Source organism: Salvia miltiorrhiza, chromosome 5, assembly GCF_028751815.1.
Source record: "Salvia miltiorrhiza cultivar Shanhuang (shh) chromosome 5, IMPLAD_Smil_shh, whole genome shotgun sequence".
NCBI classification, from domain to species: Eukaryota; Viridiplantae; Streptophyta; class Magnoliopsida; order Lamiales; family Lamiaceae; genus Salvia; species Salvia miltiorrhiza.
This window is the reverse complement of record NC_080391.1, coordinates 16501430-16521039: the sequence shown is the minus strand read 5'-3', so window position 1 is coordinate 16521039 and position 19610 is coordinate 16501430. Positions and strand designations below refer to the sequence as shown.

General features: G+C 33.6%; 2 protein-coding genes across 2 annotated transcripts; one reads left to right on the top strand and one right to left on the bottom strand.

Moving 5' to 3' along the window:
* The first annotated feature begins 397 nt into the window (after nt 1–397).
* On the top strand, nt 398–2583 carry LOC130986364 (zinc finger protein JAGGED-like). Its single transcript, XM_057909758.1, has 5 exons — nt 398–925; nt 1111–1205; nt 1527–1658; nt 1734–1821; nt 1907–2583. Coding segments are annotated over exons 1-5 (714 nt in total). The 5' UTR covers nt 398–923; the 3' UTR covers nt 2304–2583.
* Nucleotides 2584–17993: 15410 nt separating this feature from the next.
* On the bottom strand, nt 17994–19610 carry LOC131025575 (uncharacterized). The gene has a single exon (XM_057955375.1). The coding sequence runs from the start codon at nt 19608–19610 to the stop codon at nt 17994–17996; it is 1617 nt and encodes a 538-aa protein (XP_057811358.1).

The following is a 19610-nucleotide window of genomic DNA, read 5'->3' as shown; positions in this document are numbered from 1 at the left end:
CCACATTATTAATTAAGCAGTCATTCATTAACTGCGGTAATACACATATTTTCTACTAATTACACAGTCCAAAAGGTTAAGACAAATGTGGGATTGCAACTGAATCAAGACAAGCTACGTAGTTCCAAAAAATGTGGCCATTGAATATGGTGTGATCAGAACTTTGTTAATTGATGAAAAGAGGTGCTTATTTAAATTTTCTTGGGGTGCAATGCAAGTACTATATTGATGGGTACGCATCATGCATTAGGATTTGAATGTTTACGCATTAAATTATAGTATACACTAATCTTGAGCATGCTTGTTTACATGAAAACCGATCACAAGTGCAGAGTGATGTCTAAAAGGCAAAGGCTTTGTCTTGAATGCCCTTAGGGCATATATATTGTGATAAAAATGAATGGAAAAGGGTTTGATGCTATCTGCACCAATAAGATGCATGTTTTATGGTCACTAGTCTGAAACTTAAGGCTTGGAGTTATATATAGATGAATGTGTGGTTTGCATAATTTAGTGTGTGTTATGATGCAGGCTACTAGGAGTAGGGCAATAATCCTATCTACCAGCATAAACATAAGGCCATGTCCTTCTCACTCACTCTCTCCCGAATGCAAAAGCCTCTCTTCATCCTCTCCTTTTTAAAGTCACGAGACCTTGTGTTCCCTTGATGTTCTTTCAATTTTAGAGAGAGAGAGAGAGAGAGATGTCTCCACAGGAGCTGGCAGAAAGAAAAATCTGATAGAGAACTTTCAACCCTCCTTTCTTCAACATCACTCAACTATAGCCTCTACATTGCAGTCCCAAACTGAAGTCTTATATTTTCCCAAGCTATACTTCTCTCCCATCTAAAAGATTGATCGCCAAAAAACAAAATTTATTTTTATACATTTCTCTTTTTTCAACTGTCTTTCTCTGTCGGTTCCATGTATGTATCCCTCAACCCCACAAAAAATTTAAACACACACACCTTGATCATCTAGTAGCTTCTTTCAATTTTCACACTGCAACTTCGTCTTCCTCTTCTTCTTCTCTTTGTTTTTTTTCTCAGTCCTTGGTACTAATTAGCTTTTACTTAAATATATTTTGTGTTTTTGTTGGTATATTTTCCAGGAGACCAGAGGGAAATCCATTAGACCTCAACAACTTACCTGAGGATTATGCAAGAGATGCCAAACTTACCTCTGAGGACAGCTCTTCTTCTGCTGGTACATAACTTTCTCCTCGCTCTTATTAATTACTTCTTCTTTTTCCATCACAACTACTTTCAATTGAATCCAAACAAAAAGGAAAGACAAGAGATTGAATAATTATATTAGTCATCACATGATTAGCTAGCCTTAAACACACAACACAAGCATGGTTAGTGGAGACTAGTATGAGAACGAAACCCTAGAAAGTGAAAAATGACAAGACAGGATGTGGAATATCCAATTGAGGAAGAGGGAAGGAAATGAGAGAGAGAGAGAGAGGGTTTAGGTCTAGGATTAGTCTCATCAAAGTTGCTTTAATTGGCATGGGTGTAGCAGTCTACAGGAAAAAGAAAAGCGGCGCTAAGGAGGGAAAAGATGAGCCCTCTAAGGTCTACGAGTGCAGGTTTTGTTCCCTCAAGTTCTGCAAATCTCAGGCTCTCGGCGGCCACATGAACCGCCACCGCCAAGGTCCACCATTTATTTCTATTTCATCTCATCATTGCCACTGCCACCAAATATATCAATCTTCAATTTGTGTTTCAGAGAGGGAGACTGAGACGCTCAACAAGGCGCGCCAACTGGTTTTCACCAATGATTTAGCTCCCACGGGACACCTAGGTTATGTTTCAACGTATGCTCTCTCAATCTCAGATTAGTCTCTCACTTTTTGATGATTTGCTCTTCTTTTTCACTATCATATTATCGTGTGTGGGCAGCGGGCATGGCGGGACGTATCATCAAGGAGGCAGCATGAGCGGGGAGGCGGCGCTGCCCTTCAGACCGGTGTACCCTACCAGATTGTTTCCCGCGCCTCCGCCGCCGCCACCGCCGCCAGCGCAGGGCCCCTACATGTATGCATCGCCCCCGCGCATGCTGTCGTTCCACTCGCAGGGGGCGGGGGCGGGGGCGGGGGGCGATTACTTCGTGGGGCACGTGCTGTCGAACCCGGGGTTCGGAGGGGAAGGGGGGAACAACAACTACACGTGCATCGGGGCGCCGGTGGGGCAGGGGTTCGGCGGAGGAGGAGGCGGAGGCGGAGGCGGAGGCGGTGGTGGTGGTAGAGACGTGTCTCTGCAGAATCAAGAGGAAGGACTGGGGTGGGGCCGGAGGTAGACAGGGACAAGATTGGAAAATGTTTGGATCGTATATGTTGATCAATCCGCATCAATATGGATTCTTTTATTTTGTTTTTGTGTGTTTCTCTTTTCTTTTTTTTCTAAATATTTTGGTGTTATTTTGTTGGAGAGAGTGAGAGTGGAGTGATGATGCTGGCGCTCTCTCTCTCTCACTCAAACAGAAAGAATCCAAAACAAGCTGACAAATCTTCAAGGCTGATAAATTTTGGGTTTATGTTTCTGGAGGTGTTTTGAGCTCTCACATTCACATGAATCACATCTCACTTTGTCTTCAACTGGGGATTGGAGACCCTCTTTTCTTTTTCAACAAATAAAATAATTAACAAATTATCTATAAAATATGGTCGGTGCTGATTGAATCATATGTGATCGTTTAGTCTATAATATTCTTTATTTTGATTTCGTGTGTAGTGTATATTCTCGAAAGGTATGCTTATAGTTTCTTACAATTAATTTGGGTACCAAATGGGATGCGAATTCGAATTAGATAAAATTTCGATTGTGAATAAATTAATATATCAAATCAATCAAGATGGATATATATAACGGACGGTTGTGTGAATGATTAGATTATCTGATGAAATTGTAAATCGAATATAATGTCGACGAACTTAAACTGCTGAACAAAGTTTGTTACATGATTTTAGTTAATAATGGAGTAATATATAGTCAAAAATTAATTTTGTAGCATGGTAGCTAGCAAAGACTATACATATAAAGCTTATTCTTGTTTAGTATTTAATGTTAAATATACTATTAGGGCTATTAGGACTCATTTGCTTGACAGTACGTGAAAAAGCTTGGTATTTGATTATTATGTCTTATATAAGGTATTATTCTTATATTTGATTAAATATATTAAATATTTTTTATAAATAAATTATGGTAAAAGAGTGAAATTAATTTATAGATAAAAATGTAAAATTATAATCAATTATATATTATTAAATTAATAATGATATAATTAAAATTTATACTACATATCAATACAGAAGATGACGTCAACCTAGCTAGAAAAACATTTACTATGTAACAAATTGTTGATCAAGTGTTTTATCATGAGCGTACATTAATAGTAGCCTCTTGTCTTCAACAATTTTATGGTTTGCTCTTCACACGGACACAAACATACAATATCCAATTAATAACAAATTTTAAAATAATATACTGACACTAAGCGGTGCGACCTCCTGTGTATGAACAGTGAGGTCTCGGGTTCAAACTTCACTGCTCCCCCTCCCCAACTCCCCCAAGTCAAAAAAAATAAAAATAATAATAATATACTATTATGAGTTTAGTGGACTGGAACTAGAACTGGAGCCTTCTAGCAGTACTTAAGAGTAAATAATTTGGTAAAACAATAAGATATATATCTATACTATCTTAAAAAAAGAGTTTTTAATTTGAAATCAATTTTAAAATTCAGTGACAATTTTATAGTTATAATTAAATTAAAGTTTATGTTTAAACTATATAATTTTCTTTTTATTTTCATTTTCGTTAACTTCTTATTTGTTGTTACATTTTTTTTCAAAATTGTGAAATTTGATTAATTATAAAATATTTAATATGCATATCAAATTAAAGATTACAATAAGAGCTTTAATATGATATATTTTATGTAAATATTTGATTTAAAATGTATAAATTAAATTTTTTTAAATATTAGAATTTTATAAATTTCTCTCTCCTCTCATCTTTTTTGAATAAATTATTTTTAATTCTTTTTTATTAGTATTTTATTTTTAATTTTTTAACTTATTTTTTTGTTTTTCATAATATCAAATTTTATAAATGTGAATTCTTTTTTATTTTTTCAATATTCAAATCAAATATATTTAATTAAAATTATTTTTTTATTATATTTATAAGTATGATAATTGAATTAGTATTAATTTTATATAAATATCAAAATTAAAAATACTTTTTCGTGCATTGCACGGGATGCAAATATATATATATATATTTATATATAGGGTGTGGTTATAATGAGAACCACATTTATCGTGAGAACATAAGAACCATTAAAATCAATGCATCTGCTATATAAATTAATGCATTCGCTATTAAATTTAATGCATCCAAAAATAATAAAAAATTTGCTCCCTTCAGGATTCGAACCCAGGATCTGCATTCATCCACCAAGATGATGCATCCACCGTAGATCTTGATGATCGAATGGCTTACAATGGTTCTCCGTTCTAATTTTATTTAGTGGTTCTTATTTGAACCTCTCCCTTTATATATATATATAAGAGCTAGTATATATATATATATATATATATATATATATATATATATATATAGGGGTGCACTCCTGTGATACCCCTTATTTTTCGTGAGACACTGAGTACAATAAATAAGACATATGAATAACGAAATTTAAAAAAATGGTAATGGATAAGACATAAATACTGATGAATAACGCAATATATACTGATGAACAATGCAGTATATACTGATGAATAACGAAATTTAAAATATATTCGCCCTCTACAATATCAGCCAGTAGAATTGATAAAATAAACGCCCGAGATCGTGTCTAAGATCTCAATAAAAATAAGGGGTCTCATTGGAGCGCTCGCCTATATTAATATGTCAAATAAGTATTAGCGAAATCTATTACATTTCCTCCGTTTCATTAAATATGATTCATTTTTTTATACAAAATTAAAAGTATATATATATATATAAATTAAATAAAAATGATAAAGTTCATAACTTTTTATTAATTAAATATTATCTTTAATAAAATAATTCAAAATAAAAAGTGAACCATGTCTAATGAGAAGAAGGGATGGTATATTATCTTTAAGTATTCTCCTAGGCTCAGGCATTACAATTACTTCATCCGTCTCATGAAATTAGTCCATTATTCCATTTTGAGATGTCCCAAAACGATAGTTCACTTTTTAAAATATTGTTTTATTAAGGGTAAATATCATCAAAACCCCTAAACTATATCTACTTTATCAAAAATACCCTGAAAGTTTAGAAATGTTCTCTAAACCCTCAAACTATCAGATTTTTATCAAATATATCCCGCATCTATTTTCCAGTCACCAGAAACGTAATGTGGCTCGAAGAATGGCACCGTGTAATTTATATTCTATTTTTTTAAAATAACATGGCAAAAACGACATCATTTCGTATCATATCATTTAAAAAATACAGCGTGTCAACGTGAATTTTAAAATCCAGGGCGGATTATTTTTCCTGAAATTTTTAAATGATATGGTATGAAACTACGTCGTTTTTGACATGTCATTTTAAAAAATAGAATATAAATTATACGGTGGCATCCAGCGAGTCACATCACGTTTCTGGTGATCGGAAAATAGATGCGAGATATATTTGATAAAAATCTGATAGTTTAAGGGTTTAGAGAATATTTCAAAATTTTCAGGATATTTTTTATAAAGTGGGTATAATTCAGGGGTTTTGATGATATTTATTCTTTTATTAAATTAATCTTATTTAATATTTCACTTAATGTGAAAATAATGTGTGAAAATAATAAATAAGAGTATAAAAAGTAAAAATATAAAATTAGTATTTTTTTTAAAAATGATTAAATTCATTTTTTTAATATGTGTGAAAAGTGAAATGAGATTAAATTGATGAAATGGATGGAGTAATATATTTGAATTTACAGTCTAGGCGTTTTGATTATTCTATGTTTTCGTACATCTCATTTATGTGAAACTAGTGTATTACCCGTCGAAATTGGACGGGTACATATTTTTTGTAATTTATATATTTTATGTTATTCTTATGATAATTATATAAAATAATTTTGTATGTAAATTATTTATATAATTAATTAAATTAAATTTAATTAGTAATACATTTTAAATTATATTAATCTCAACAACTTTTAGCAATTAAATTATTAATTTTGTTGAGATCATAAAAATACCCATTAGTTTTCATATGAAATTTTATAAAAAGTTAACGCGTAAGAAAAAAAAAAGAGTAGAAATACATATAAATTTGACATAGGTATGATGACGGATTGATTTGTTGCATTTGTTGTTACAAGATTAATTAATTTTGTTCAATATTTTTTTTTTTTACCTTTTGACCATAATTTTATATGGAGTTTGAAGAATCATAATTGAATTGTGAGTATCATATAATTCCGAACTTCTAAAAGCATAACTAATTATGAAAATAATCTCACCTGATATTTAAAAGACCATAACTGATTTATCGAACATCGTATCATTTGGAGTTTTAAGACCAACCAAGTTGTGGGCATCATCTCGTCGCAAACTTGACAGATCATCTCTAACTTCTGAGCATTATCTTGTCTGAAACTTGAAAGAGAATCATCTCGTCTAAAACTTGAAAGAGCATCATCTCGTCTGGAGTTTTGAGCATCATCTCATCTAGAGTTTGATAGAGCATCATCAAATATGAAATTATATTCAACCATGACTCCAATTGTCAACTATCAAACAAACATAACTCTAACAATTTAGATATTTTATTTATATATGTAATTTTATTAGTTCAAACTCTAGAGAGAAAGGAAAGAGAAGAGATCTTAAAGCAGTAAAAGAGAGAGCGTGTGCTTTATTTCATCATCGTAGGTATTTATAGGCATTACAGTCGGGGTAAAGTAGTAAATTCGTTTGGTCATCTATTCCGCATGCTCTCCATTAAACTAATTAAGGCTATTATTAGATTATAACTTGACAGGTCGTTGTCCCCTAATTACAGAGCTGGATTCTGTCCTCATCATCCCGCTCTGTCTAGTAGCTCTGGATTTCCTTCCTTGGGGCAGACTTTTACTCTTTGGCTCCGCTCTGCTAAATAGCTCCGCCTTCTGGCGAATTGTCTCTGGCCTGTGGCTCTGCGCTCTGGCTCCAATAGCTTAGCTCTGACTCTGGATCTGGCGATTTGGCTCTGGCTCTGACTCTAATAACTTAGCTCTGACTCTGGATCTGGCGACTTGGCTCTGGCTCTGACTTTAATGACTTAGCTCTGGCATCTCTGCTCTGACAGCTCTGCTCTGGCCCTCTAGAAGCTCTGCTGTGGTTAGCTCTAGCTCTGGCAGCTTTGCTCTGGAAGCTCTGCTCTGGCAACTCTACTCTGGCAGCTCTGCTCTGGAAGCTTTGCTCTGGCATCTCTGCTCTGGTTAGCTCTGGCTCTGGCATCTCTGCTCTGGCTAGCTCTGGCTCTGGCATCTCTGCTCTGGCAGCTCAACTCAGCGGTGACTCGGCAGCGGACGAACCGCAAGCTCAACGGCGACTATTTCGCCGGAGTTTAGAAGAAAGAACGGCAACGGGTTATAGGAAAAAGAAATCTTAGGGCTCTTGTATTAATTGCTTCGAATGGAGAATTCTCATGGGTTTAAGAAGTGGAAATAGAATCGAACTAATTAAGGAATGGAAGTGGGAGTCAGAGATGAGGCGGAGCAACGCTGCCCTTAGGACGGCGGCGACGCCTGAATTTAGAGGGAGAGAGAGGCGGGCAGTTTAAGGGGGGAATTAGGGCTCAATTTGAGTGTGCAATCGACTTTAGAGAGAGAAAAGGATTGAGAGAAGAGAGAGACAGTGAAGGGGGAGACGACGCCGACCTGATTCAGGGATGACGGCGATGGGGTGAGGAAAATGGAGGCGTGAGGAAGAGGGAGGCCCGACTTTTGTTTTAAAAGTGAGAATGAGAATATATAAATTGGATTCTCAAATGCCACGTTGCAGATTGAGATTGAAAAGAAAGAATTTGAGGCCTGCCACGTAGGCTAAGGCCTAATCGTATTATAGAATAGATATTATTATTATTATTATTATTGTTGTTGTTGTTGTTGTTGTTGTTGTTGTTGTAGTAATGGACGAACAGAAGCAAATAAAGTTTGCAGAAATGAAAAATATATTTTTCTTCCCTATATAAATAAAATGTATGGATTTATTTTATAAAAAATAAAAATAAAATTTTAATTATTTTGATAGACATATAATAAGATTTTGTTTTAAAGTAATCAGTTTGTAGAATTTGTGCCTTATTATGCAAACATGTAAATCAATGACCGGACCCGTTTATAATTTACATATACGTGCATGTCTCAATTCAAAATTAATTTTATTGAAAATTAAGAATATAAATATTATATATATATATATATATATACAATATAATATATTGCAACATATACATATAATATGTACGCTATTGAGAAATATAAAATTAATAACAAATATACATCTAATCACTAACATTGAATTAAAATAATTTATCGTATATAGATTATAATTTTTTTCTTATCAGACATGTAAATCTAATTTTTATCTAGAAAAAATAAATAATAAAATTTATTAATTTAGATTATATGTAATGTTAATATTATATATATATATTATTAATTATATTTATTATGATTAATGAATCTTTATATAGAATGTAATAATTAATTAGTTAATAAATGATGAAGATTATATATGGTAAATTTTGAAATGGTGAGATTTTAGATATGCCACATGGGTTAAGGCTTAATCCTATTATATAATAGATAGATGACCGAGTTTGTTGGTAATTGAATATAGTTAAAAACTAATATACTTAGATAATTCTTTCTTCAAATTTTATACTAGCTTTGATATGAAGAGGATGATTAAATTGATTTTCGCTTTCTTCGAGAAGATAAAAAAGGTCGTGACGAAGTAACACGTGTTGAGTTATATTTTTCATTTATTCACTGCAGTTCGATGAGGTGTTAAGAATATTTTTGCTCATGTTACCGAGAAATACCAACATTAAAATGAACTAATAACTTTGTTGATTGGATACATAAAAACATTATAAATATGGGCAACTGTTATAAAGCACAGAGAAGAAGGGAATAACGGAGCTCTTATTATGTGGATTAAAAGTCTTTATTTATAAGGAAATACGAAATTAGAATTTAGGGTCAGAACGTCATATATACTAAATAAGGATAGATATAATTATATTTATATTTACAACACTTCTCTTTAAATAACTAACCCTAAAAATATGTCGCCTCATTAAAATCTTGTCAGGAAAACTCAATGCGACAAAAACCTGATCAAATAAAAAAGAGTACAACCGCTCTCCTGAAAATGATCATTGTATATTTTTAAGTCGGCGCATGTCGATCTTGTGTACCAACTTTCTCAAAGTTGATGTTGGTAACGCCTTTGTTAATAAGTCTGTCAAAATTTTTGCTTGAACAAATTTGTTGGATGTTGATGTCGACAACATAGTTAAACTGTTCTTTGGTGAAATCAGTCCGCACAACTTCATGAAAATTCCCCCTGGAACTTTATTGTTTTGATGGGATTATAGTAGAGTGATTTCCATGACATCTGTTGTGAGAAGTAAAAGAAGTTAAAGGAATTAAATTGTTAAAATTATAAATATTTATAACATTTGAACCCACTGTCTCATATAAAGTATTGTCTTCGTCCCACTATTGTTATCTCACTTATCATTTTAGATTGTCCCATTATTATTGTTCCATTTTTATATAAGATACTCCCTCTATTTCAGCTATCTACAGACTTTTTTTTTACACAAGAATTAAGAAAATAGTGTTTTGTGTATATGAGAAAAAGTGAAAAGGTGAATAAAAGATAAAACTTTTATCAAATAAGAAAATGCCTCAAAATAGGTGGGACAAAAAGAGTAATAATAATCCTGGTGTTAGTCCTACCATTTTTTTTTTATCAATTTGCACATTCTTCCTAATCACCATGCCTAAAAGTTTTGAGATAATAATATAGTGGGATAAAAGGAGTATCTAATTCAAGAGAATAGTACCATATTACGTTAAAATTGATAAATGAATGAAAATATAAGCGACAATAAGAAAAACCTAGAATCATATTCATATATCATCAGCGGAGCAAAATAAATTGAGTAAAATCTACTTTACAATAATTCCATGTAAGATTTAAAGATATGAATAAGGATAAGGTGAGAATGACTTGTGTTAGTACAATCTAAAAATATATATATAAACACATAAAATTTATGAATAACAGCCGATTAAATATACTATTAAATCTGGCGTACCTTCGTAAGCACAACTATATATGCATAATACTCATAATTGATCAAGTAAATAAATCCAATACATGTACAACCATATTAATTAGTTCATATATGTCTATTCTTGTGCATTATGTTTTCTCAAATCTAGCCCATTGATTAGCGATCAATGATGTAAAATAATTCTTATTTTTCACCATAGAGATAATTCTTATTAGATCTCAACCCATAAAAATATATATATACATACTCCCTTCGTTGCGTTAAAAGTGACGAGTTGCATTATTATACGAAAATAAGGAGAAAAAGTAAAATGATTAAAAGTGCTAGAATCTATACTTTTTTTATGTGTTAAATTTTACTATTTATGGAACAAGCCACTGATAGAGGGATAACCCAAAATGGAATACAAACTAATTTTAAAATAGTTTGTTCAATAAATAGGTCTACTAGTCTATATTCTTGCACTTCATTCAATTCCCAAATCTCTCTCTAGTGTACTCTATTTCCTTCAAGGTCACTGTCATCATTAACTTGCCGATCCATATTACATTTAGTTTTCTCTCACCTGACATAATACTAGCTAGCATACAACATTAAATCAATTTTCCAGTTAATTAAAACTAGAAAATTTAGAAGAGATATATATTATGTGAGATGACTAGATTCGATAATGCAATCACTATCAAAACACCAACTAAATATATATGAACATCATATATATATATATAGAGTGAATTATGTTGACCAGTCAAGTCAAACACTCCAACATAAATATACAACTCACTCTTCAAAGTGTTGGGAGAGGTATTTTGCACAAAATTAACCATAGCTAGTAGTGTCCCTCTGTAGATATATTGGATAGTTGCATGTTGATGAGTATCAATATTTCACAAATACTAAATGAAATGCATAGATTTAGAGAGAGAAAGAGAAAGACAAGAAAACATAGATGTTGGAAATTTATGCAGGGCAAAGTAAATTGGGGTCAAAAGCTGCAGATGAAGATATTCGGCAAAAATAGGATGTGAAGGAACAAATATATGGCAACTCTAATTGGCAGGTCAACTCACAGTCTAGTTAGCCTATGATCATGTCTGAACACTCTCCATTCTCTCTAGGTCAATCAACCTCCATTTTCACTTACTATATCTCCATATTTCAGTGCCCTAATCATAACTCATTTTCGCCCCAATCCCTAATTTTACTACCTACTCCAATATTTCATGAAATTCATCATCATCCTTTAACTTGTGTAATTAATCATAACTTGGAGAGATGGAAAGCTTTGTTGATTTGAAGTACTGCTTAATTGAATTGAACACGTATATATGCATGCCAATATGCCATGGTGGTATATATATATATATATATATATATATATATATATCTTACATATGCTTGTATTTAAGTACTCTCCATTTCAGTCGCATGAAATATAATAGGTAGTAAAATGAAAACAAAAGTGCACCACCACATATATATTCCAATTAATTAATGTCACACCACTATAGAGTATATTGCTAACAATGTCGCAATATTCCATTGAGTAAAGAAGCAGTCCACTGTTACACTTCCACAGTACAGAACGTGTTAGATCTCTCTCTCTCTCTCTCATAGCTGAAATCCCGAGACCTTATTGGTGAAAGGAACAAGACTGGGTTGTACTGTTGCCTTAAGAGGGTTTTCCAGCAAGCAAAGCATCGCATGTAGGCCAGAAATACTACACTAAAAAAGTTGCATTCCCATCTAAATACTGTGTGTACCCGTATCATTTTTTAAAAAATTAAAAATATACAAACAAGCTGAATTGAAGGTGCAGCAGCAGCAGCAGCAAAAGTCGACGAGCCCTATATTTTTATAGAGTCAGCTTAATTGCAATCACAATTTTTGAGACGTTTAAAGCTGCTGCTGCACCACCTTAATATTTTACTCCAATTTAAATATATCATCACTTTTCTCTTTTGATAAATGAAAAACAAATAAAAATACTCAAACTACTTTACCTTAATTACTGATCATCAGTACGGTTAATTCAAGTAATTTACAGAAGCGGCTTTCACACGTATTCTGATCACATGCATGCCTTCTCTGATGCGCAGGACTTTACATATGTGGTATAGCTATCATATCCAATTTTAGTAAGTATTAGTCTTTAATTTTAATTTATCTTTACAGATTTACTTATATTAAATATTTTGGGTCAAACGTCGTCCTTTTATTTTTTTTATTTAATACTACATAAAAAAAAGAGCAATAAAAAAGAGAGAAAAGAAACTAGCAGTTACTTCTTCATCTTGGAAATAGAGACTGATAGTTTTGATATAATATAATGCAGCAGTATTAATCAATTCAAGAAACTACACTTCAACTCAATATTATAAATAATTTAAAGCTTGTGTTATATAATAAACTATGCAGAATTGAAAAGCACAAGTCTTTTCAAAGTCCAAATTAAAGTTGACCCTATTTTCTACTAGTATTATTTTTACCCTTTACATATGCACGAGATGTCCTAGATATCTACACTAACTTGAAAGGTACTGATTTTCTTCAATTTGATGACAAATTTGAATAAAGAAATAGTATAAAATAAAGATCAATAGGCAGCGGTATAGTGCAAAAAGTGATTGAAGAGTTTAATTAAATTGGATAAAAGAAATACAATAAGCAGACAAGACATATATATTCAAATTAATAGTATAGAATAAAGATCGCTATAGTGCAAAAAGTGATTGAAAGTTTAAATTGGATAAAAAGAAGTAATAAGCAGACAAGACATTTGATTGCCCATGAATCAATTCTCGTGTTTATAAAATTGTACCCTTATATATGTGCATACATTAATTATTATATATTCTTTAGGTTATTTGCTACAGTACCAGAAAAAGTTTCAGTTTTTGTCGATGAATTGTAATGACTAAATATGTATTCATTAATTAAACTTGACAAACTTGGATAAAGAGTTATGAATTGAGGTGTATACAGGCGTATATCTGTCAAAAGTAATTGTAAAGTTTAAAACTTATTATAAAGAAATAAACAGACAAGACATGTCTCGTGCTTATAAAATTGTACACTTAAAATATATATTAATTAATACCTATATATTATATGGTTTTCTACTACAGTAGCAGCAGAATTTTTTTTTCAGTTTTTGTCCATGATTTGTGATAACTAATATGTATTAAGAACGAAATTAACGTCAGTCCTTTTTTTGGGGGGTTTTGTGTGTGTGTGTGTGTGTGAGAATAACGGCCGTAAATGTTTTAATATAAGTTGTTCGCTTTTCTTTCACAACTTTTTCTATTTTTGATGTTAAAAGTATACGAGACTCATCAATTTATCCACCGATTCATATTAGTGTGTGACAAAATAACAATCTAGTGTTTCCATTTTATTTATTTTTTATCGAAAGAAAACGAAACCATACATTATACTTCCTCCGTCCACGAAAGAATTTTCTATCTTTTTTTTTTGGGCATCCACAAAAAAAACTTCCTATCTATTTTTGCACTATATCTCGCCACTTATAATTACTTACTTTTCATTTTCTCACAACTCTCAATATTAGTTATAACACATTTTCACCACTCCCAATACACTCAACAACTTTTTCTCCACTCTCAATAACCTCAACAACATTTTTCTTAAAACTCGTGTCACTCCCTTCTGAAAAGTTCTTTCATGGACAAATGAAGTATTTCATATTTTCCCTAAAAAAAAAAGGCTGGCAACTGACGACGATATCAACCATTCACTTTGCAAATACATGTTATGATTATTGCGGCAAAATATATATACTTCATCCGTCTCATAAATCTTGACACGTAGTATTTTTTTGGGGACCGTCTCACGAATATTGACACATTTTCAAATAAAGTAATAATTAGTCTAAAAATAAGGGATATTAATTACATTCCCTCTCCTACTTTATCACTTTTATATTTTATTACCTACACACTTAAAATACTAATTTACAACTTCTTAATTCCCATGTCGAAATCAAACGTGTTAAGATTCGTGAGATGAGTGAGTAACATAATTTTCTTTAATCATACGATGTTTAAAATGTCACAGTAACTAGTTTATTCTCCAGTAGTATATGTTGGACAATGTCTGCCGCCGAAAATCAGAAATGTTGTAATTGCACAAAAATAAAATAAAAGTATTATACAGGTACGTTCTGAATATTTATATTAATATAAAAAATATTATGAGAAATAAAGTATAGATCACTTATTATTATCATTATCACATATTTTATTTTTATAAGTAATTTTATAAACTATACATTTATAAGAACTAGTACGCCCGTCCATGCTATGCACAACAAGTATTGAAATTAAACGACATGTTTAAATAAATATAAATATTAAGCATAATTAAAATATAAAAAATGATCAATATATTTTAAAAATAAAATAAAATAATCAACATCAATTACTCAATAAAAACTCAAATTTGAAAACATAAATTTTCAACTTTATAAAAAGTGTAGTGGTAATTATGGTTATTGAACAATTAAAAATTATTTGATAAAATTAGCATTACTTATTATTATTATTATTATTATTATTATTATTATTATTATTATTATTATTATTATTATTATTATTATTATTATTATTATTATTATTATAAATACATATATTGGAAAAAATATAAAGTAAACTTGTCAATAAGGAGAGAGGATTTTAGAGGAAATTTAAAAAAATATTGTTTTAAAATTTTAAATTAATATAACTTATCTATTCTATTTTTTTTTATTTTAAAGTTCTAAAAAATTTCTATGAAATCATAGCAAAAAAAAAAGAGACAATTATATCTTTGAAATCTTACTTAAACACGTTATGCACAAATTGACAAAAAAGAATAAGATAAAATCGAAAAATAAAACAAAAGAAAATAAAATCTAAATGAAAATAAATAAATAAAGGATGTAACGAAAATAAAACAGAATCAATCAAATAAAAATAGATCATTTAAGAAAAATATATAAGTGAAATAAGAGAGATGAGAGAGAAAACAATGTAGTTTGAAACTTTAAATTTCAATATCTTTACTATCTTAAATATATTTTATACATATTATATATCAAAGTAAAGCTAATCTTGTGATCTTTAATTTGATATGCATATTGAATATTTTATTGTTACTCAAATTACACAATTTTCAAAAAGAAAGAAAGAAGAAAGAAAAAAGTAAATAACAATAAAAGAAAAAAAAAAGTAAAAGAAGTTTAATTAAAAAAACAAAACTGCTCCTTCACAAACAATGTAGTTTAATACTAACTGAAACTTTAAAAATAATTGTAGTTTTAAATTATGGTGAAAAAAAGTACAATTAGCAGTTGAATTCCTCTTTTACATATTATTTAGATATATTAATTCATTAGACATGACACTAAATCTATTTGATATATATTTAGAACTGATAGGGCTTATAAATATCTTTCTCCTATTAAAATAGATGTATTAAACTTTTTTGATCAGAAAAAGATTTCATTAAAAGAGAAAGAAACAGGTACCAGAGGTACCCAGGAATGGTTCTTACAGCAGCTTTGGTAACAGATCAAAGGAACACCAATTACAGAAATCAAAATCTTTTTCCATAATCTTGAACTCCTTAAACCAACTCCAAGATCTAGCTTTAATCTCCATGAGCGTACCTTTGATATTCCACGCCTTCCCATCGAAGCGACTTGCGTTCCTTTGCTTCCACAAAACCCAAGTAATACACATCCACATCGCCTCAAGAAACTTGTCGCAATTCTTCCCCCTGCCCAGTTTAGTGAACATTTCGAAATGAGAGGTGATATGGCGGGGCCGCACCGAACTGCTCCCCAACCATTTTTGCACTTCATCCCACACCAACCCCGTTTTCGGGCAGGCAAGAAAAACATGGTCGATTGTTTCGGGAGAATGAAAGCAGGCATTGCACATTATCTCTTCCTCATTCAGCTTCACTTTCCTCTTCCAAAGGTTGTCACAAGTTGGAAGCCGACTTCTCAAAATCCTCCATGCACAAACTTTTGCTTTATGTGGGGCAGGAGCATCCCATATCTTTGCCAATGCTTCCCTGTTTCTAATAACGAACGTGCTGTCAGACTTTGAAGCTTTGATAGCCGAATAGGCTGATTTTGTTGTATACTCCCCGCCTTTTGACGCGCTCCACAGCCACCTGTCCGATCCACCTGTTTTAGGAGCAAAATCAGAGAGAAAAGAAATCAAGTTATTAGCAGCCCCGAGCTCCCAATCGAAGAGCTCTCTTCTCCACTTCAACTCCCAAACCCAGGCGCCATCAACCCACTTCCCGAGATCACAAACAAGAGCCTCCTTGTTCTCACAAAGATAAAATAGTCTAGGGAAGGCAAACCGGAGGGGGCTCGTACCCGCCCATAAATGCAGCCAAAATTTGGTGTTCTGTCCGTCACCCACTTCCCTAGGCCTCTTGACGTTTTCCAGAAACCACTTCCCATTCGGTCCACCACCCTTTGACACTATGTTCGGCCACCAACCACCTAAAGACCAATTTTTCCCGGGGAGGCTCAGGCCCTCCGCTCCCCATGTCAATTCCCCGTGAATAGATCTCATGACTCTTACCCATAACAGCCCTTTATCTTCTAAGTATCTCCACAACCATTTCAAAACGAGAGCATGGTTAAACCATTCAAGATTCCTGATGCCCAGCCCCCCCTCTGACTTCTCAGTACATAACTCGCTCCATTTCACCCAGCTGATCGTACCTGCATCCCCTTTCCCACCCCAAAGAAAGTTCCCAAGCAGAGAGTTAAGGGATTTGACGGTTGTTTTTGGGATGAAGGAGAAGGAGAGCTGAAAGACAAGGATAGCTTGGAGCACCGCTTTCACCAACGTGATGCGTCCTGCCAAAAACAATTTCCGGTTCTTCCACCCGTCGATTTTTTTCTTAACTTTATCGACGATGTAATTCCAGTTAACCACACTTCTCAATCTGCCACCAACTTGAACGCCAAGGTACTTGAAAGGAAAATCCCATATATTGCACTGTACATTGGTCGCCATTCTCTCCATACAGTTCTCAATCACTCCAATACCCATAAGACTGCACTTACTGTAATTAACCGCCAAACCTGACATGAACTTGAACAGAGACAAAATGTATTTTAACGTCTCCACACTCCTTTCGTCCTCGTCAAAGGTGAAGATGGTGTCATCGGCGTACTGAAGGTGGGAGATCTTAATTTTCTCCTTGCCGACCAACGCCGGCTGCAATAGATTGCTTTCTGTTGCCCTGCAGACAAGGTAATGTAACCCTTCAGCAATAATGAGGAAGAGGAACGGAGAGAGAGGGTCCCCCTGTCGAAGGCCTCTCTCTAGAAAGAATTCTCCAGAGGGAGACCCATTCACCAGCACGTTTGCAGATGCCGAGACCAGGAAGCCCCTAATCCATCTTTTCCAGACGATATCAAAGTTGAATTGTTCCAGCATGACGTCAAGGAAATCCCATTCAACAGAGTCGTACGCCTTCGCGAAATCAATCTTAAAGATGAATCTCCCGATCCCTTTCTTTCTGGCTTCGGCAATGATTTCATTCAATATCACCACTCCATCCAAGATGTGTCTACCACTGACGAAGGCACTCTGATTGTCAGAAATGATTGAGCTCATCACCTTTTGCATCCTACCCGTAAGGACCTTTGCAATGACTTTATAGAGACTACTAATGAGAGAATTGGTCTGAACTCATCGATTGAACTCGCCTCCTCTTTCTTGGGGATGAGGACTATGAAAGAGGAGTTGCACCCTCTTGGAATTTTTCCGTTTTTATGAAAGTCCTTCATCACCTGAATCAAGTCATCCTTGATAATCTCCCATGAAGTTTTCCAAAAGTTAAGATTGAACCCATCCGGCCCCGGACTCTTGCTTCCATCGCAAAGCCAGATGGCCTCCTTTAATTCCTCTTCCTGGAACGGTCGGATAAGCCATTCCTTGTCCTCCGTCGTCAGCTTTCTGGCCACAAAGTCAGCTGGTAAACTTGGCAGCACTCTTTTTCTTCTCTTGAATAGATTCTGAAAATGCTCTTTGACTCTCATCTTGACCTCCGCCGGCTCGGCAATCCAGCGGTTATCGAGCTGCAACCCGGGGATCTCATTTTTCTTTCTTCTGCCGACAATAAATCTGTGGTAGAAACTGGAATTTAGATCTCCTTCCCTCAACCACCTCGCTCCAGCTTTCTGTTGTAACACACTGATCTTGTTTCTAGTTTGAAGAGTGATAAGAGCTTTCACTTCATTTCTTCTGATCACTTCCGCTTCCTCAAGTCCGAAAGTATCGTCAATGGAATCCCATTGAAGGAGTTCATCCTTCAAAGAGCGGATGATGTGGTCAATATTCCCGAAAGAACTCTGGTTCCACTCTTTCAAAGTTTGTTTCAACCTTTTGAGTTTATCCTTAAAGACAAAACAGCTCCATCCCACCACCTTGGTCTCCTTCCAAACTTTCTTAACAACTTGTAAAAAATCGGGGTGGGAGGTCCAGGCGTTTAAGAACCGAAATGGCTTCGGTCCCCAGTCAACCGACTTTGTGGAAAGGAGAATTGGGCAGTGATCGGAAAGGGATCTCTGCAGAACTCGCCCACACGTGGAAGGCCATGCTGAAATCCAATTTTCGTTGACGAGAAATCTGTCAAGCTTACTTTTGCATCTCCCATTTGGTTGATACCACGTGAACAGCCTTCCAAGTGTTCTGATTTCGATCACTTCGCATTCGCGAATGAAAGTGTCGAACTTTTTCATCTCGGAGATCCCATGTGACTCCCCCATCCCTACTCGCTCCCCTGGTTCCCTTATAGCGTTGAAATCACCCACCATACACAGGCAGAGGTCCTTGTTTTGCTCAATAACTGATCGGAGTCGCTCCCAAAGAACGTTCTTTGCCGGGGAGTCTGAAGGCGCATAAACATTCACGAAACAGCATCTCAAGTTATTCGGTTTCCAAACCCCAATAATGATCACTGCTCCTGGGAAATCCCACTTACTAGAGACCGAGAACAAATCTTTATTCCAAACGCACAGGATGCCGCCTGATCTACCTTCCGAATTTCTAACAGCCCAATCGCAATTATCAACACCCCACCAATTAGAACAAATAGAAACAGAAAGAGATTCAAGTTTAGTCTCCTGTATAAAACACAAATCTGCTTTCTCCACCCTAATGAGATCACCACAATCTTTCTGTTTAACAAAACTCCCCAAGCCTCTAACATTGTATGAAATCACAATCAT